At 46.2% G+C, this 17,572-nt stretch overlaps 1 protein-coding gene across 3 annotated transcripts in view; it reads right to left on the bottom strand.

Moving 5' to 3' along the window:
• Positions 1–17,572, bottom strand: part of rcan2 (regulator of calcineurin 2) — a 297,762-nt gene that overhangs the window by 115,233 nt on the left and 164,957 nt on the right. The window contains exon 1 of one of the 3 annotated variants that reach the window (XM_033021324.1): positions 4,088–4,339. The exons of 1 other annotated variant lie outside the window; for it this stretch is intronic. In XM_033021324.1, the coding sequence (XP_032877215.1) occupies positions 4,088–4,174 (87 nt within the window). In that variant the 5' untranslated portion in view covers positions 4,175–4,339. Of the gene's footprint in view, positions 1–3,386; positions 3,423–4,087; positions 4,340–17,572 lie in introns of those variants that run through there. One more of the 3 variants, XM_033021325.1, reaches the window with a different exon arrangement.

Below are 17,572 nucleotides of genomic sequence, written 5' to 3'. Positions count from 1 at the left end.
AGTTATTTTCTTTTAATTTGGTTTATCTATATTTATCTTTACTGAAGTAGTTGTATTTATGCTCATATGCAAACGCTCTCTCAATAATACCCTGCCTTTGCTACTTTGCGACAGAAGGTAAAGAATAAACTTGTTGACATTTTCCAGCCTGAAAATAACTACTTCAGACTGTTAAGTCTCTGAATTTTCCATTGCTGCACAAAGGAGAAAATACTATTTCCACCGAGACGAACGATGATTTGCACTGGTCCCTAGATTAGTCATTTCGTCCTGCTGTAGTTTCACGTACTGTGATGCATGAAAACATAAGGAAAACAAAAAAGGCAAGTAGATCCCATGTGTACTGGATGTAAATGAACATTTCTTGAAACTGCAATTATGGTTTGAGATTTATCTGTAATAACTGGTATTTGTTCTTCCTTAGTCTTAAAACATATCATTGTGCAAATCCAAAGCCACAACCTCACAAAAAAGAGTCTCGGCCCCCAGAAGAGTTTTTTTAAGCTTCAGATGGGAAATCCAGTCCAATTCTAAATATGCAATGTTTAAAATAGATAATGAAAGCATGAATGAAAGTAATTAAAATGATATAGACAAGATTGCAATATCATGCAGAAGTATTGGACAGTTGGGTGGAATTTTATTCTTAATTTAGTTTATTCCAAGCTTCAGAAGGTGCGTCCCCAAAAAATCTATTGTTAACTGATTGACATTGTTTATTGACATTTTCATAGCCTTGGACATAAGAACCATTTCTTTAAATTACACACTACAGCAGACTGCTTATATGATCTGTTCATGTCATGTGATAGAAGCAGAATTAGGCATTCGGCCCATCAAGTCTACTCCGCCATTCAATCATGGCTGATCTATATCTCCCTCTTAACTCCATTCTCCTGCCTTCTCCCCATAACCCCTGACACCCATATTAATCAAGAATCAATCTTTCTCTGCTTTAAAAATATCCATTGCCTTAGCCTCCACAGCCTTCAGTGGCAAAGAATTCCACCTGGGGCACATTCACATGGGGCCATCTGAATAATGGTAGAATTGAATCAATCAAACCTGCAGCAACACCTTCCATCAAAGCTGGTTGATTTCAATGGAATGCAATTATTGGAAGAGAGTAAAGGGCCTGTCCCACGAGCATGCGACTCCATGCGGCAAGTGCGACCTAAAGGGCCTGTCCCACGAGCATGCGACGCCATGCGGCAAGCGCGACCTAACGTGGTCGCTTGAGCCGTATGGCCTCGCGGGGCCGGTCCCACTTCGATCGCCGGAGCCGTATGGAGTTGTGCAGAGCTAGTCCCGACATCGCGCGGGGCTCCGAAAAACTGACCGTGTTAAAAAATTCCGCGCGGCAACGGCCTGCCGGCCCACACCCGCCTTGACGCCGTAGGCACCACCTCGACGTCGTACGTCACGTGCGAACTTCCCGCGGACTTTGCTCGAACTTCATGTCACTCACTTGACCTCCGCACGGCCCCCGCTTCTGGTTTGGTCGCGCTTGCCGCATGCAGTCGCATGCTCGTGGGACAGGTCCTTTAGGTCGCGCTTGCCGCATGGAGTCGCATGCTCGTGGGACAGGCCCTTAACAAGGAAATTACATGTGTGCTTTCATTCTTCTTACAGTGGACGGTGAATCTATGGAATTCTCCACACTGGAGAGTTGTGGAAACCAGTTCGCTGGAGAGTCTTCAAAGAGGACATTGATATATTATTGAAAGATTGGGGAATTGAGGGATATGTGGAACTGGCACAGGAGAGTAGTTGAGGCCTGGATTCATTGTAGTGAATGGCGGGGTGAATTGAGGGGCCAAGTTGATACAGCCTCCTGCCCCTATTTTCTTGTGTTCTTGTGTCCTCAAGTCGCATATAGCAGAGAAAATTCTCAATCATCTCCGGCCTGACTAGGTATATATACAGTCAAAAAATGACTTGCCAATACTCAAAAGTCATATCACAGAACTTCAAAGTCAGCAGTTTCAACACAAGCAAAAATGTTTCAAATCCAAAAGGCAAAGATGATCTCGATCTGCTATTTTGATAATCGTGGAAAAGTGAGACATTGGCATGCAGAACCTAGCATTTAGAAATAGAGGCATAGAATATAAAATCAGGAAACTTATAATTAACATCTTTGCAACCATGGTTCAGTCTCAGACAGAGCATTGTGTTTAATTTTGGGCAGTACAATTTCAGAGCGATGTAAAACCCTTTAGACAGACAGAATAGATTAAATAATTAGACTGATTTCGGACACGAGGGACCTCAGCTACACTGATCAAGTTGGGCTACTTTACTAAGATTATAAAAGGCTGGTGAGGGAAGATTCAATATGATTACATATGGTGAGCGTTTGACGGCACTGGGCCTCTACTCATTGGAGTTTAGAAGGATGAGGGGGACCTCATCGACACTTATCGAATAGTGAAAGGCTTGGATAGAGTGGATGTAGAGAGGATGCTTCTGCTAGCCTCAGAATTAAAGGACGTTCCTTTAGGAAGATGAGGAGGAATTGCTTTAGTAAGAGGGTGATGAATCTGTGTAATTCTTTGCCACAGAAGACTGTGGAGACCAAGTCAATGGATATTCTTAAGGCGGAGATAGATAGACTCTTGATTAATACGGGTGTCAGGGGTTATGGGGAGAAAGCAGGAGAATGGGGCTAGGAGGGAGAGATAGATCAGCCATGATTGAATGGCGGAGTAAACCTGATGGGTCGAAAGGCCTAATTCTGCTCCTATCACCTATGACCATGTGAATATGTGTTTAAGATCATAAAGGATCCAGACAAGTGAACGAAGAGAATAGTATTTGGTACACTAGTTTCTGCTGTGGGCCCAGTCCATGATTACAGTAAAAATCTATGCCCCAACTGAGATACATTTCAACATTTTTTCTGTGAAATCACTGCACAGATTTATTTACTTACTGACAACATAAAAAATGCCATGAACTTTATCATAATGCATCATTTAAATAAAACAATACATTAAACAATCTCATGTTTTAAATGAGTAACTTTGTAAAGTTTGATTAACACAAATGAGTAGGTTTATTATAAAAATTAAACCTTTCAAATCAATGTGTCCATTTCATGCGATTAACCCTAATGCTAACTCACTAAAACAGATTTAAGAAATCTACAAAACCTTTTTTTTCCATTAGACTATGGTTAGCTATTTGGCAAATTTTTTAAAAAGCTTTCAAATAAATCAATGCTCTTGAACAAATTGTTTCAGCTGTTTTTCTGATCCTTTCTCACTTGTCTGCTAATCAGTTGTCCTGGGGGTGGAACCTGCCTTGTGGTCAGTCAGATTCCAGCATATTTTAAAGCCAGCACAAAAGATGCCAGGAAACTGAAGTGCACTGAACATACTTACACATCCAAGGACTCTGCACATTAATGAGTACAAATCTTGTGAGATGATGTTCACTATTCTTTGCACGTGCTGTTAAAATACAGCCTCTGACAAGAATAGGTGATAATTACAAGAGCATAATCATAAAACAAAACATTTTTTTACCAGTCAATATTTTTTGTTCTTGTAACAAACTAGTACAAACTCTATTTCTTCTCTTTTTCCTTGTGCTGTTCATGCATTCTGAACTGATTGTATTTATTTTAAATCTTTATCTAAGCAAATCCTTTATTAAATAACTGCAGAGGAACAGCAAACAAGCAGTTTTGGCCAATGGCTGAGTTATTTAAACTCAGGAAGGAATTGGGACAATCAACTTAGGTTACACGATGAAATATGCTAATTTGTACAATGAAGTGCCAAAAGCAGCCGAAGGAAAACAAGGAGCAATAATCATCTACTGGAAGATCCAATCCATAATTTGTTTTGTAAAGCATGTTTGCCTCCAGAGAAATGAGAAGGCACATGTTAATCTACTATTAAATGACAAACACAAAGAAACAAAAATCTTCATTACTTCTGTACTTTGTAAAACATTTTATACAAGATTGTAATAGTTACACAGCTGTATTCGGTCCAGATGGAACTTAACTACCACACTAAATGCCTTGCCTAAATATTTAGAGATGGTTGACACTGTTAGGTAATATTAAATAGTGTACCTTTATCTCTTGGCTGGTGAAAACCTCCACATCGACCAGACAGGCAAGCAGAGTCGAAAGCTCACAGTCCATGTTAAGGGCTGGCATCCTCCCATTCACCAAAGCTGCCCTCCTATGCACAGTGCACTTTACAAACTAACTGGGCAAGCTTTGTCAGGAATTAAACTGTAAAAGTCTACTGCTGGAAGCTTTGCAGCTTAAAGCCAATGTGCTGCTGCCTCTCAGCCAGTAAGTGGCTGACTCTGTCTACTGCAGCAGTGGGAGGACTGAACAGCACTAAACACCCTCTCGGTAATGACATCACCACCAGACTGACATCAGCCAGATTCATTTTTTTTTTAGACCTTTATCTTGAGGCTGTTCAGTGAGGCAATATGAGCATGATGATGAGTTAGGCCTATCCATCAATACAGTGTTGCGTGCAATAGTTCAGGCTCTGACTCACACCTACTTTACAATAAACATACTATACAATAAAGCGCCACTCAAATGCTTGCACACAGATGTAAAATATTCCACAAGAACATTCTCCATTACAATAATAAGTGTAACATTTTAATTTAACATATTATTCCATGATATTTTTAGCACCCGATTACTTGTTCACCTTAAACAAAAATATGTCATTCTCATTAGCTGATTTCCAAATGGAATGCTTCCTCTTAAATCACAACCATTGTAAGAGCAAAATATTCTCTGTTGCTGTTTCTTTCACTTCAGTGAATGGAAGCAGCTCCACTTAATTATCTTATTTTTTTCCCCATTATGTCAAAATTAATACATTTATAAATATGTAGGCTGCAGACATTCTGATATATTCTTTGACAGTGTTTTTTTTAACAAAGGAACTAAAAGTCTGAGGCTGTTTTCCTGAGAAGGAACATTTAATTTAGAAAGGGTTTTGTTTGTTCAGGCACAGGGACCCAGTTCTAACAATACATCAGGAACAAACCTTAGCTCCCAGGCTAAACAGACTTTGTGTTCCTGAAATGGACCAATGCTTTGGGCAAGACATGATAGGTTGATCCACAGGATCAAGGAACAATCAAGCTGGTGAACTGGATCCAAAATTGGCTGGGTAATAGGGGGCAGAGGCTACTGGAAGTCTGAAACAAGTGGATCGGTGCTGGGCCTTGATTATTTGTAATATATACTAGACCAAGTGCAGACCTGTTGGGTCTGTTCCCCCAACGTGTGGTTTTGGGGGGGGGAGGCGGCATGCAGCGTCACACACACTAACTATCCCCCCCCCCCCCACCCCCCCCACACTCACGCTAATTACCCCCCTTGATATTATATTAATATTATTAATTTGCTCCTTTTACTCCATAACCACCCTATCTACTGACGCATAGCCCCCAACTTGCAGTCACATCTAGAGGGGGGGGGGGGGGGTAGAGAGTGAGGGCAGAGAGAGAAGGGGCAGAGAAGGGGAGAGGAGAGGGAGGGGGAGAGAGGAGAGGGGGGAGAGGAAGGGGGGGAGAGAGGCGACGGGGGGGAAGAGGAGAGGGGGGGAAGAGGGGGAAGAGAGGAGGGGGGAAGAGGGAAGGGGGGGAGGGAGGGAGGAGAGGGGGAGAGGAGGGGGGGGAGGGGAGGGGAGGGGGGGAGAGGGGGGAGGAGAGGAAGGGGAGAGGAGAGGGGGAGGGAGAGAGGAAGGGGAGAGGAGAGGGGGGGGGAGAGGAGAGGGGGGGAGGGAGGAGGAGGAGGGGGGGGGAAGAGGAGGGGGGGGAAGAGGAGGGAGAGAGGAAGAGGAGAGGAGGGAGGAAGAGGAGGGAGAGAGGGGGAGGAAGAGGAGGGGGGGGAGAGGAGGGGGGAGAGGGGGGAGAGGGGGGGAGAGGGAGGGAGGGGAGAGGGGGGGGGGGGGGGGGGGAGGGGGGGAGGGAGGGGAGGGAGAGGGGGGAGAGGGAGGGGAGAGAGAAGAGAGGGGGAGAGGGGGGGGGGGACAGGGGGGGGAGAGAGGGGGGAGAGGGGGGGAGAGGAGGGGGGGGGGAGGGGAGGGGGAGGGAGGGAGAGGGGGGGGAGAGGGGGGAGGGAGGGGAGGGAGAGAGGGAGGAGAGGGGGGGAGAGGAGAGGGGGGAGAGGGGGGAGGGAGGAGGGGAGGGGGAGAGGTGGGGAGACAGGGAGGGGGAGGAGGGTGGAGGGAAGGCGGTAGGGGTAGAGGGGGGAGAGGAGAGGGGGGAGAGGATGAGGGGGAGAGGGACGAGGAGAGGGGGGAAGAGGATAGGGGGGAAGAGGGGGGAAGAGGAGGGGGGGAAGAGGAGGGAGGGGATGGAAGAGGAGGGGGGGGGAGAGGAGAGGGGAGAGGAGAGAGGGGGGCGAGAGGTGAGGGGGGAAGAGGTGAGGGGGGAAGAGGAGAGGGGGGGAGGAGAGGGGGGGAGAGGAGAGGGGGGGAGAGGAGAGGGGGGAGAGAGGAGAGGGAGGGGGAGAGGAGAGGGGAGAAAGGGAGAGGGGGGAAGGGAGGGAGAGGGGGGGGAGAGAGAGAGAGAAAGGGAGAGAGACAGGGGGAGAGAGAGAGAAAGAGAGAGGGATAGGGAGAGAGAGAGAGCGAATGCCTTTTTACTCAACCCAAACCCCCCAAACAACCATTTGCAGGCAGTGCTTTTTTCCTCAAACTAACCATAACCACATTTTCATTTTCAAACCAAATTAAGGGTACTTACTCACAACTGTGTAGACATTTGTTCAGTCATTCAGAGTTCAGACCTCCATGTTGTAGAGAATGATTGGGGCACACCACTTCCTGGTTTTATAGTCCCTCCCCCTCCCACCAGCAGGAGCAGCAGAGAGAATGGGGAATTTTGTAAAAGCATTAATATCTCTGTCATTTTTCATCGACGGGAAAAATCCTCGGCACACATACGGCGGAGGGGGGCTCTGAGCAAGGTGGCCAAAAATGACGGCCGTAGGTGGCGGCGTTCTCTCGGAAATCGCAGCACAGAAGGCCAAAACCGGTCAAGAACAGACTTTTAGTAATATAGATAAATGACTTTGATGAGAATGTAAAGGGTATGATTCGTAGGTTTGCAGATGACCCCCAAATCGGTGGAGTTGTCGATAACAAAAACGGTTGTTTAAAGATATAGTGGGACATAAATCAGCTGTAGAGTTGAGGTGGGGGAGAGGAGTGTCAGATGGATTTTAATCCAGGCAAATGTGAGGTAATGCAGTTTGGACGGTCAACTTCTATTACGACATATTCAGTAAATGGCAGGGACAATGGCAGGACTGCCAACATTGGGTGAAAGTTGAGAGTGAGAAATCTGGACACACCCTACGACAATGTCTACGACAAGCTACCACCTAGACGACGTCAAGCTACGACAAGCTACGTCGACCGGCGACACAATTCCTCGCGAATTGGGACGTCCACCTACGATCACACCTACGACAACCTATGACCACACAGGCGACAACCTACCACAACCAAAGTCAATTTACGTCCACCTGCGACAAGATAAGTCAAGCTACGACCCTGTTGGCGACAACTGAAGATGTCAAATTCTGTGATGAGCGTGAGAATTACGAGAAATGCGTGAGTCTCACGCTCAGTGCGTGAGTCCCACGCTCAATGTGTGAGAGTTGGCAGTGCTGCATTGGGGGTTGATGCACATAGAGATCTTGAGTTGTGGCTTCATACCTGCCTGAAAGCGATGACACAGGTTGATAGGGTTGTGATAAAAGCAGTTGGTATACTTGCCTTGATTGTTGTGGCATTGAGTACATGAATTGGGACGTTATGTTATGTTGCAGAAGTACTAAACGTTGGTTAGGCCACACCTAAGACAGTCACCACACTGTTTACTGTCACCACACCATTTACTGTCACCACACCACAGGTAGGATAGGGTAGCAATAGAGAGTGCAGAAGAGATTCACCAGGATATTGCCTGGAATGGAGGACTGCAATTATAAGGAGAGATTGGATTGACTGGGTTTATTCAAATTGATATGCAGGAGGTGGGGGGGGGGGGGGGGGTGGGGGTTGTGACCTTGTAGAGGTTTATAAATTATGGGGGACATAGATAAGATAGAGTTAGAACATTTTTCCAAGGCAGAGGAGTCTAGATCTAGAGCAGGGCATATATTTGAGGTGAGAGGCGAGAAACTTAAAGGAGATCTGAAGAGTACATTTTTCACATAGATGGAGTTGAATATTTTGAATGAGCTACAAAAGGAGGTAGTGGTGACAGATATAATTACAATATTGAAAAGATAATTAAATAACTAAAGATAATTTGGACAGATAATTAAAAAGTAAAAGAGTGGAGGAATACAGGCCTAATGTGGACAGATTAGATTAGCAAATAAGCATTACAGTTGTTATGGATGAGGTGAACTGTAAGGGTACAATTCTATGATTCTATAGACACGTCTGAAAATAAACAATCCAAACATTTTTAAACATTTTTTTGCAAACTTCCTGCCTCCCGTTTTCCCTAATAAATTTTACATAATGACAACTCATGAATTAACCTTAAATAAAATGCACCTCAATGAGACAAGGACATTATTTAATGGTTCTTGCAGGACACCTTTTTCTTATCTATTCAGGGGGTGAGGGATTCGCAGGCTGATGTATTCAAGAGAGAGTTAGATATAGCTTGGAGCTTAGAGGTCTAATGGAATCAAGGGATATGGGGAAAAAGCAGGAACGGAGTACTGATTTTGGATGATCAGTCATGATCATGATAAAGTTCTCTTTTTAATATAGACAATAAAACAAAGGGTTAAAGGTAAACCATGCCAATTTTTACTCAATTCGTCATGTCGGGAATGGCGGGGACTAGTACAGAGAGTATCCCAATATACTCAGTCCTCCCCGAGCAGCCACTCAAAGATACAGTGTTTTACAATTTCTTATATACACTTAAAGTCAAGTCTGATTTAAACAAAACAGTAAGTTTTGTGAAGAATTTTAGAATTTTATTGAAAATGTGTAGAGATAAATGACCAAATTTAATGAGGAGTGGATATGTGAATTCATAACTTAAATCCCTATCGATATGGTAAAAATCTCCGCATTTTAGCGTCTGGTTTTCGAGGACATATGTTTCAAAGGCAAAATGCCGCACACACACGCGCACGCGCACACGCACACACACACACACACACACACACACACACACACACACACACACACACACACACACACACAAGGAGGGATGTGGGGGGGGGAGGGATGGGGGGCGAGGGGGGATTGTGGGGGAGGGTGTGTGTAGGCAGGAAGGTATGTGGGCGGGGTGTGTGTGTGGGGGGGTGTGTGTGGGCAAGGGGGGGTGTGTGGGTGGGGGGTTGGGGTGTGCGGGCGGGGGGGTTGTGTGGGGGGAGAGGGGTGTGTGGGCGGGGGGGAGGGGGTGTGAGAGAGAATAGACGGGGGAAGAGCCATGGGGAAGAGGGGGACATCACGGGGAGGGGGGAGGAGCCAGCGAAGGGGACCAGAGGGGTAGTGGCTGGAATTGGCGGTGCGATGGGGAATCGGAGCGGGCGCTGGTCGCTGGTTGTTCTCTTCCGCCGGGATCAGAGTCTCTGCTTTCTGTTTGGCGACATCGGCGACATCTCCGACTCCGGGCTGGACTGGGTCTCCGACTGGGCTGGGTCTCCAAATCTGGGCTGAGTCTCCCACGCTGGGCTGGGCTGGGCAGTGTCTCTGACGCTGGGTTGCTTGGGGCTGGGCTGTTTGTGGCTGCGCTGGGCTGCTTGGGGCTGGGCTACTTCGGGTCCCTCCGAAAATTGTGTCTGGTTGGAAACCTCCGCAGGTAGGGGCGGACTGTCCCGGGGAGTGACAGGAGAAGAGACTAATCCGCAGGGCATTGACTGGGCGAAGAGATCGATCTGCGCATGCGCGGTTTTTAAGCTTTTTAAACCTTGCTAACTTTTACGCCATTCAACCGATCAGATCGAAACTTGGTGAAATCACAGCACAGGAGAACGGTGAGTGAACTGGAGAAAAATCTTAACGATATCGCGAACCGTTTTTGCACAAATAGAAAGACGGCGCAAACCTGAAGATAACAAGATTAGAGTTTTAGTTATGTACCAGACCAAGTGCAGACCCGTTGCGAGGTTGCAAGGGGGGGCGGCCTGATGTCATTGCGCAATGCCACACGCTAGGCGTACGCCGTCAAGATGCTGCGTACAACGTCGAGACGCTGCCTGCGACGTCAAGACGCTGCATACGACGTCGAGACGCTGCGTACGCCCGTCAAGATGCTGCGTATGACCTCAATGCGCCTATTGGCCGACAGGCCATTGACGCGCGGGATTTTCGGACAGTGCAAGCCCGCGGGGACGCCGAAAAGCAGCGGGGGAGCAGCTGATCTGTGCTTTCCGCCAGCGTGACAGAGCCGGGCCAGGGGGGGGCGGAGTGGAGGAGAGCCGGACGGCAGCAGCAAAAATTGCTAGCGAAATGAAAAATGTCGGCGTTTTTGGAGGAGAGCCGGGCGGCAGCAGCCATATTATGGTGGCTGGCCAGCAGGAGGCGAAAAATTGAGTGAGTAGGGGGGAGGATTTTATTAAAAATGTGTACATAAAAATGACAAAATTTAATGAGGAGTGGATATGCGAATGTAAAAGTGAAATCGCTAGCGAAATGGAAAAAATCTCGGAGTTATTGCATGTAGTTTTGGCGGACCAAGGAATCAAAGGCCAAAAATCTAATCTGAAAATCTAATCTGAGATACACACACACACACACACACACACACACACACACACACACACACACACACACACACACACACACACACACACACACACACACAGAGTTTTAAAAGTATATAGATAGATTGTTAAGCAGGGTATTTCTCCTCCACCATTATATGGAATGTGCGTACACACCCAGCATACACTTATATTATCACGAAGGGCACTTTCAAAACTCATAGACAGAAACAAATTATTTCTCCAAGTCCAGTCCATCTGGGCCAACCCCAGAATAAAAAGGAGAGTCAATAGCCCCATTGTCCTTTCTTGGTTCTCTGATCCTTTTACAGTCAATCAGATGTACCAACGGGGGTGATCTTCAACCTTCACGGCAGTTGGCATTGTTAATAGCACTTGGTACAGTCCCTTTCAACACAGTCTCAATTTATTCCGATCCAATTACCTTATCAGTACATAGTCTGTATGGACTTGTCCCTGTGTTCAACTGATAGTGGCTTCTGTGCCTCTCGTACCTGGGAATGCAGACCTGGCAAGGCATGGGTTAATTGCTGTGCATACGTAATTAATTAATCGCTGAGGGCCTGTAGGTGCAATTTCCACACTCTAGTCGCACCCCAGGGGGTACGTCGCGTGGGGTCACCCTCATTTTAAAGAGGGCCATCTTCTGGTAGGTTCATGTCTTGTCCTGTTATCAATTCAAAAGGCATTAACCCTGTCTCTCTAGCTGGGATTGTTCTGAACCCTCATGGACCCTCATTTGTCCTTTACACAGCACATGCTTCAAGCCTCCATACATTTACTTCCTGGAGACAGAAACCTGGCTGCTCATTTGCATTCTAAAAGACAAACACAATGATCACATCAAAACAAGCATTCCCAAAAGAACTCAAAAACTCAAAATCAGTAATCCATAACTTTGCCAATATCCTTAAACCCTTTAAAAATAGATCATTATTATGAAAAACAATTTAAAATGTATTCCCAATTGTTCCAATCCATCTCCCCAAATTCACAATTTCAAATTCCTAGTATAAAAGTATGCTAATCACAATTTTCCCAAATTAACATTTTTTCTGTGATATTGGCATCTCCAATCTCATCTAACACTTTAACCAAGATGCCAAAAGCATCCAGGTCTCTTTTCGAACTCAATTCAAAAGATAATAAATAGGAAAAAAACAAACTTGAAACATTGATAAGACAAAACAAACTGCATATTTCTATCTCTCCTTTGTTTAAAGAAGAGAAAACAAAGAATAACCAGTTAATTGCCACATAAATAGATAAGCATATCCAAAGAACAAAGGAAAAGAAAATAACTATGTGAGGTTCCACCCCTCTTCTTAAAGTGACACTACCTCTTAAAACACATGAGACTACAATTATTTATTACGTAGAAGAGCAAAATAGTAAGATTAAACGAGAACTTACCAGTTTGAAGTTTGATCTGTATTTTATGAGGAGTTACGATTAAGGATTACGTGAAGAACCCGTCCAGCACGCATGCGCGACATACTTCAAAGCAGCGGTGTAGAATCACAAGAAACACAATAATTGAAATAAACATAGTAAAGAAAAGGAGAACTTAAATACCAGTTGATCTCTATAATTGAGGGTGGGAGCGGAGGGCACGTAATCCCTCATCGTAACTCCTCATAAAATACAGATCAAACTTCAAACTGGTAAGTTCTCGTTTAATCTTACTATTTTACTTCGGAGTCACGTGAGTGACTACGTGAAGATTTTAAAGCTCTGTGATTTCAAACCGTGTAACAGTCCATACTTCACTCGCTGCCGAAGTCATCCAAGGGAGGAAGTATGTTATCGTAACCAAACCTGAATCTGTTTGTAAAACAACAATGGTATTATTTGAAAATAATAGCAAAGAAATTAATGCTCCCTGGGCTAAATTATATATTTTTGCAGCGTATAAAATTTTCTCTGCAAATGAAAGAGGTTTTAATGGCTTGTTGTAGAATGTTTGAAAGTTCTTCCCATGGACCACCCCGCTGTTACCAGGTTAGGTCCAGTGGCACATCCATACTGTTAGCCGCCGACGTGGATGCTGCTCTGGTGGAGTGAGATGTAAATATCGGTATCCTCTCCAGCAGCTCCTAATACCTGTTTGAGCCATTTAGAGAAGGTTTGACTCGGTACCCTGACCCAGTGGCTTTTTTGTGGCTGACCCATTTTGTCTCCCTCAGGAATTTTAGGTTGTGTTGATACATTGTAGAAGGTGAGTCATGACATATAACGGTGGGCAGGTGGGTACGCCCGGAATTTCCATAATGAGTCCTGAAGTTCCTGGTCTGCTCTGTTTTACCAGCTCCTGAATGGTGAATGTTATTTGGTCTGGTGTTATGACCATATTGTCCAGTCTGAGTAGGTAAAAGACTGGACCCTTATGCTGAGACTAAGCCATCAGCATGGCCGTATACAGGGTAGCTGTTTTCAGAGTAAGAAATCTGGCTGTTGGCCATCCCTTAGGTATGTCAGGCCAACGCTGACATCCGAGATCTGGTATATCTGGGTCTTGGGATTTTGAATAGAAGGTACCTCTCATTAATTTGGCCACCAGTGGACGAGACCTATGGCCTGTTTCCTTTGGTGCCTGTCTTAGATAGGCTGACAGTGCACTTCTAGCACATTTGATAGTGCTATAGTTCAGACCTTCACCATGGCGAAGGCTGGCCAGGAACTCTGGTGCATAGGTATGGTGGTTGATTAGTAGGTTGTCTCTGTTCCCGAGCAGTATGTTTCCCATTTCTTATACTGGAGAGATATTGTTTCTTCGTGGAGTTGGTGAGATGCTGTCATCGTGTCTATTTGACAATCCCAGGTCCATCAAAGTATTTTTGGAATCTGCAACCCAGTAGGCTTATTCTGTCATGGCATGGGTGACTTACGCCTGATACAGGGTGGATCAGTAGATCTGGTCCGTGGGGAATGGTCATGGGTTTCAATGACCTCAAGGATCACTGGGAACCATGGCTGTGTAGGCCAGGTACACAAAATTGCTGGAGGAACTCAGCGGGTGCAGCAGCATCTATGGAGCGAAGGAAATAGGCGACGTTTCGGGCCGAAACCCTTCTTCAGACTGATGGGGGGTGGGGAAAGAAAGAAGGAAAAAGGGAGGAGGAGGAGCCCGAGGGCGGGCGGATGGGAGGGTGGGAGGAGACAGCTAGAGGGTGAAGGAAGGGGAGGGGACAGCACAGGCTAGCCAAATTGGGGGAATTCAATGTTGATGCCATAAGGGCGCAAGGACCCCAGACGGAATATGAGGTGCTGTTCCTCCAATTTCCGCTGTTGCTCACTCTGGCAATGGAGGAGACCCAGGACAGAGAGGTCGGATTGGGAATGGGAGGGGGAGTTGAAGTGCTGAGCCACCGGGAGGTCATGTAGGTTAAGGCGGACTGAGCGGAGGTGTTCGGCGAAACGGTCGCCCAACCTACGCTTGGTCTCACCGATGTAAATTAGCTGACATCTAGAGCAGCGGATGCAGTAGATGAGGTTGGAGGAGATACAGGTGAACCTTTGTCGCACCTGGAACGACTGCTTGGGACCTTGAATGGAGTCGAGGGGGGAGGTGAAGGGACAGGTGTTGCATTTCTTGCGGTTGCAACGGAAAGTGCCCGGGGAGGGGGTGGTGCGGGAGGGAAGGGAAGAATTGACGAGGGAGTTGCGGAGGGAGCGGTCTTTGCGGAAGGCAGACATGGGGGCCAGTCGGGTACTACCAAAAAGTCCGAAGCAAATTCATCTGTATTTTGCGTAGTACCTGATTGATGAGGTAAAAAAGGGGAGAAAACATAGAGATTAGCTTGCCCCCCCCCCCCCCCCCAGTTCAGCGAGAATGTATAATGTATCCATCGCTGCTGCCTCAAGGTCTGGTTCCCATGCGACATACATCGGTACGTGGTGATTCAGTCGGAATACAAAGAAATCGATATCTGGTGTTCCATATTGCTTTGTAATTTCAGCAAATACTTTGGTTTAACATGTCTGCCACAGTATTTAGCTCACCTGGTAGGTAAGTTGCTGATAGCCAAATATGTTTGACGACATACCATTACCAAATTGTGTTAATCAAATTGTCACATGATATCGATTTTATTCCGCCCATGTGGTTTAGTATAGGCCACCACTGTGATATTGTCAAATTATAAACGAACATGCAAAATGGTGCACTATTGAACAATATGCTTTTAACCCATAGAACGCACCCAACATTTCCAACTAGGTTTTTTGTCCAGTGTCTGTAGTGGTGATGACTCTAGATTAGTCCTTTTACCACCTGTTCTGGATATGGGTTATTTTGTTTAAACGCTAGTACCTTAGCTCTAATGGAAAGGTTCAAGTTAAGTAGCTGGTAATGCTGCTACTAATTTCCCAATTATTCTTGCCACTTTGTCGAATGGTTGGTTGATTGTTAACCATTAATTTGTTAGGTTTGTGCCAATTATGCTGATTCTCCTTTTGGCAACGTTATATACATGTGGACTGAGTTAATTGAATACCAGATGGTCCATAGTTGTGGATGGTGTCAACGTAGATTTATCTGGATTGTATGACAAAGCCCAGGCTAAATAAGTTTTTAGTAGCTAAAGCTGCTGATTTAATTAATTCCATGGTTTTGTCTGTTGTTAAATATCATCGAGATATGCCATGACAATGTGTTTCCTTAATAGTGTCAGGGCAGGTTTGAACATCTTGGAAAACAGTTTTGGCTCATATTTAGGCCATTAGTCAATAATTTATACTGCCATAGTTACCCCATCCAGGTAAATTTTAGGTATCTCTGATGATCTTTATGAATGGGTACTGCATAGTATGCATCTTTTAAGTCGATGCCTACCATAAAGTATCTTTAGGAAATCCATGTTTGGCAGTTACAAATGTTTTCCATTAAAGTGTGTATACCTGGTGAAAGTATTCAAAGTGGTTAAGTCAATGATGGTGCGACATTCACCATCTTTTTTTATTTTTTTGGTAAATTAATACGGTTCCAAAGGTTCATATTTAGACTTCTTTATGACCCCTTTGTATGTCTTCTCCAGTTCAGCTTGTCCCTCATGTTTTCCTTTTTAGTGAGAGGGTAAAAACCCCCTTGGGGTGCATGCTGAACTGGTGGCAAGTTTTGCTTAAATTCAATTTTTATCCTTGAATACTTTTGGTATATAACTACCAAGTGTGATAGTTCTTCATGCTTCCAAAACCAGGTGTGGTTCCCCCCCTCTGTTAGCACAATCCCCTCACCTTTTATGTGATGGTCGGAACCATACTCACCTACCTCCACTGTTGTTTAGTGGTGTGTTCATTTCTTCAGTTTCTGGTTCTTTGTCCGTCGGGGTTGTTGGGGGGTGGCGCATTTTCCATGGGGCCCGCTCTGGGCCCTGTACTGAAAGACTTGCGGGGATGGCATGCGGGCCCCGAGCTTTCACCAGTACCATGAAGAAGACGCCTACTGGTGGACGCATGGAGGTACTGCTGTCTGGTTTTGTGTGGTTTGCTCATTCCAGGACCTGCCCTCATGAGGATGAATATCTTGGATACTTCGTCCAGTTTTTAGGCTTGATTTGGTAACTTTGCCAAATAGCAGGATCTGTGGTTCTGAGGTCGGCGTTCTCACAGTCCTGTGAATTTTTTAGGTTGAGGGCAGGTTTAATGACTTCCTTCCAGAGGTTGGATCACATACTGTGTTGAATAGTAGGGTCAGGTGTTTTGCCATACTACCCTGCCCCTCTGGAATGAGCATGCAAAATGATAGCCGACCTCAGCGGTATCAATATTGCAAATTAAGATTTTGGGTTTTAAATGCCCTGCTCAATGTACCCCCAATAATGGTAGGCACTTTGAGCAAATGCAATTTTGGGGAGGCGTGATAAAGTCCAACGCCTCATGACTACCTGTCTTGGAGAGGTTTTTTGATAAGACAGGTAGTAAGCTGGCCGCCAGATTAGGCTGTAACGGCCATCTCGCTCGTGGTGTAGCCACGTAGCGGTATCTCACACCCAGCAGCTCTTCCTGGTCCTGTACCTCAAGCGTACTCCCGATGTTGTTTAGCCAGTGACCCCTCTTCTTGACCAGCCCAGCCCTGGTCGCCAACGATCCCCTCTGATGAGAGAGATGCGGCAGGTATCACACATCCTAACTCCCCAAAGATTATCTGCTGCCCACAAGCTCTGGAGCGGGAGTGTTGTGCTCCCTTGGCGAGCTTGCCCCAGCTCCAGAGGCAAGTCTCGCTGGAGTTTTTACTCCATGACCTTTCTCTAAGGCTTGGAAACAGACACTTTCTCGCTCTCGGGCGGTAGTTTGAAGTGCCGGCTCTCTGAATGAGCCGGCCTGTCCGTCTTCCGTGTGTCTGTCTCCAGCCCGCTGCGACTGGTCGCCAACTTTGCTCAGGCGGCTGCCTCTGTCGTTGTCGCGGCGAGTCTCCTTGTCGGAGTATGCAGGGATTACCGGCCGGTCAGTATCTTGATTTGCCTCCAGCCCGCTGCTGTTGGTCAGGCAGCGCTAGCGGGCTGGGCTCGGCTCGGTACCCGTGACTGTGGACCGCAGCGTGTGCGGTCCAGGTGCCGCCTCTCGCCCCCTCCACTGACGGAACGCTCCTTCCCTGGAGTCGAACGGGGGCGGTTTTCCTCTGTGCTGCTTTGCTCCAGTTTTCCTCTGGTGCACAAAGAGGAGCAAAGTTGTGAATTCGAACCTGTGGGTAGGTACTTACCTAACGGTCCGTTCTTTCAAGCTTGCAGCGGGAGCGCCTGTACTCCCGTTCGTCGCTGTTGCACTGCGTGAACGCTCATGTCGCGCATGCGTGCTGGACGGGTT

The sequence above is a fragment of the Amblyraja radiata genome, chromosome 5, assembly GCF_010909765.2.
Source record: "Amblyraja radiata isolate CabotCenter1 chromosome 5, sAmbRad1.1.pri, whole genome shotgun sequence".
NCBI lineage: Eukaryota > Metazoa > Chordata > Chondrichthyes > Rajiformes > Rajidae > Amblyraja > Amblyraja radiata.
This window is presented reverse-complemented; position numbering and strand designations above follow the sequence as displayed.